Source organism: Saprolegnia diclina, assembly GCF_000281045.1.
Source record: "Saprolegnia diclina VS20 unplaced genomic scaffold supercont1.305, whole genome shotgun sequence".
NCBI classification, from domain to species: domain Eukaryota; phylum Oomycota; class Saprolegniomycetes; order Saprolegniales; family Saprolegniaceae; genus Saprolegnia; species Saprolegnia diclina.
Window position 1 is genome coordinate 1 of NW_008246372.1, and position 2,677 is coordinate 2,677.

The 2,677-nt window shown below is 59.0% G+C and overlaps 1 protein-coding gene across 1 annotated transcript; it reads right to left on the bottom strand.

The window, feature by feature from the left end:
• Window positions 1-26: 26 nt before the first annotated feature.
• Window positions 27-2,631, bottom strand: SDRG_17372 (hypothetical protein). Its single transcript, XM_008623614.1, has 2 exons — window positions 537-2,631; window positions 27-480 (listed from the first exon to the last, which is right to left on the bottom strand). The coding sequence occupies exons 1-2, from the start codon at window positions 2,546-2,548 to the stop codon at window positions 405-407; spliced, it is 2,088 nt and encodes a 695-aa protein (XP_008621836.1). The 5' UTR covers window positions 2,549-2,631; the 3' UTR covers window positions 27-404.
• Window positions 2,632-2,677: the final 46 nt, after the last annotated feature.

Consider the following 2,677-nt stretch of genomic DNA (forward strand, 5'->3'; position numbering starts at 1 on the left):
AGAAGCCCTTACAACATGTATCTTCACACGGCATCTCCAGCTGATCGCAGCTTGCATTGGTTGGACATGGCTTAGCCTTTGATCCACACACAACACACCCCCCAAGCCATGGCCACCGGGCCAGCTGGGTACAAATGCATATATACAACATCAAGTTATGCATTCACCTGTCGTCGGAGCCGGCGGTTGATCGGGCCCGTCGGCACGTGACTCAACACACCGCTGGACGACAGTTGGAATCTTCTTGTGCATCTCGTGGAGGCTGAGCCGCAGCGCATCCACGTATGACATTCTGGACACGCCAGACTTCACACCCCAATGTGGCACTGGCCGGGCGATCTGCGCCCACCTTGTCCTGACACTCCCCGATCCCAGCGAGAGTCGGCCACACCAAGCGATCATCGTCAATCGGACGAAGCGCTTGAAATTGGGTAGTTCTTGTAGATGAGCCCCGACGGCACTTGTTCGGCCGAATTTCGTCTACTTGAGCTCGCCGCGATCGCGCGGCAGTAGAACGACGCACCAAAACCAAAGACGTCGCCGGGCCGCGGTGTCCCCACCGACTCATCATGTCAGTCCACAAGTTGTGGATACCATCAATGTGCTCGATGACGTAGCGGAACGCGCCCATGATGCCCGCCCACAGCGCCATCTTCCCACGAGGGTACGCCTTCCACTCCTTGTCAGGCGCAAAAATGACTTGCTGCGACTCGCCCGCGTTCATCGGATACGGGATGTCGCAGCGAGCCTTAATGCGATCCGGGTCGTGCTTGACGCCATCAGCGTTGAGCGTGCGCCCACACCACTTGACCTCGGTGTAGAAAAACTGGGCTTTCTGAGGCACCAGCTTGATCCCAAACTGGGCCACCATGGCCGGCGGGTCCCGCGGATCAAACGCCGTCCGCCAAACGTCATGCTTGGTGACAATGCGCCACAGTCGGTTGCGCATTTCGGCAGGGAACCCTTGAGCCGTCGCCTCGTCGATGCTGATCTTCAGCCCAGCGACGGCTTCAAACGGTAGACGACCAACCACCGCCTCCGAGGCTCGAGCGTCCACGACGCGCCGAGTCTCTGCCGTCGTCGACACCGGTACCACTGGGACGCCACTCGTACCAGATGTCGGGCGGGGGGGAACACGTGCACATGCATCGTCGTCGTCGTCCGTCGCCAGATCGTGGCCATCGTCATCAAATTGACGAGCCGCCAGCTGCTCGAGCAGGCGGTCAATGTCGATACCAATCGACTTGAGAGTTGCATTGGACAGCAAGAACTCCTCGCCGTCGTCCACCACATAGCACGTCTGCGCCCCGGGAATGTTGACGGGGCCAGCAGCCGTCTGGATCTGCAACTTGATGTCCACGCTGTCCTTGGCGGTAAAGCCATTGCCGTTGCAGCCCATACAGTGGATTGGAGTCGCCAAAGGCTTCACACGGATGTTGGGGCACACCGCCGACAACTTGTCAACCATCGACCGCGGGATGATGTTGAGGTCAGCACCCGTGTCAGGGCAGTAGGGCACTTGGAGCTTGCTCCCAAGGGTTAGCAGGTGCGTAGCCGACGCACCCGCCATAGCACGGAACGTCTTGTTCTTCTTCAACGTCTCCCGTATGATCTTGCCCTTCTCGTCCTCGTCCTTGACGGTCGGGCACTCGTGCACCGTGTGGCCCTTCTCCTTGCACGCCCAGCAGGTCTTGTCCTTGGCACCGCCCTTCTTAGCGGCACCACCCGGAGGATCACCTGGCTCGGGTGCAGCGGGGGAGTCGTCCTTCTCCCCCTGAAACGGCTCCTTGCCTTCGTCGAGCAGCTTGCGCGCCTTGACCGCGTCACGCTCAGTTTCATCGTCTTCGCGGTCCTTGCGCTTCGCCCCTTCCTCAAAAGGAGAGGAGAACTTCTTCGCTTCCATCAGCGTCGTCAAGTGCTTCTCCAGGGGCTTGGCGTAAGCGCACAAGGAGTCGAACTTGTGGATACGAAGCATGTCCCGCATCTTCTCGCGCAGCTGCACGGGTTCAAGTCGGTCCGTAATGGTGCTGAGGATGATCCGCCGCGGCCCTTTGAGCGTCATGTCTTCTTGCAGGGCATGCGCCTTGATGATCTCGCTGACGTCCGTGATGAAGTTGGCCACAACCTCAAAGACGTCGTCCTCGACCACGTGTCCAATCTTGAGCTCCTTGAAAAAGGCAATGTAGTCCTCGGATGAGTGCGTGTAGTCCTTCGGTCGCTCGCTCATGATCTCCATCAACCGCCGTTGGAACTCGTTCTCCTTGAGCCCGTCGACGTCGATATTCCATTTGAGCGTGCACACCGTCTCCAAGAGACTGCGCTTGATCGAGTCGATCCACTTTTTGTTGTGGACCTTGACCGGGACACCGGTCGCCTTTGAGTGCTCACGCATGGCCTTGTCGTACTCGTCACGCTTCTCCTTCCACTTGATCAGGTACTTCCTTCCCAAGCTCTCGATGGGCGGGAAGTCGATCGTCGAGACCATGAAGCCAGTCCGTGATGGGCCGTCGCCGTCCGTTGACCATCCGGCCAGCGCGCCCTTGGTCATTTTGCCGAACGCCGGTTCGAGACTAAAGTATACTTTGTGATAGCGCCCGCGGTGCAGACACAAACAACAGCGAGGGGAGAGCCGTCTCCCGTGAAGCAGGCAGTTGTATTGGGCTTACACCACAGAGGC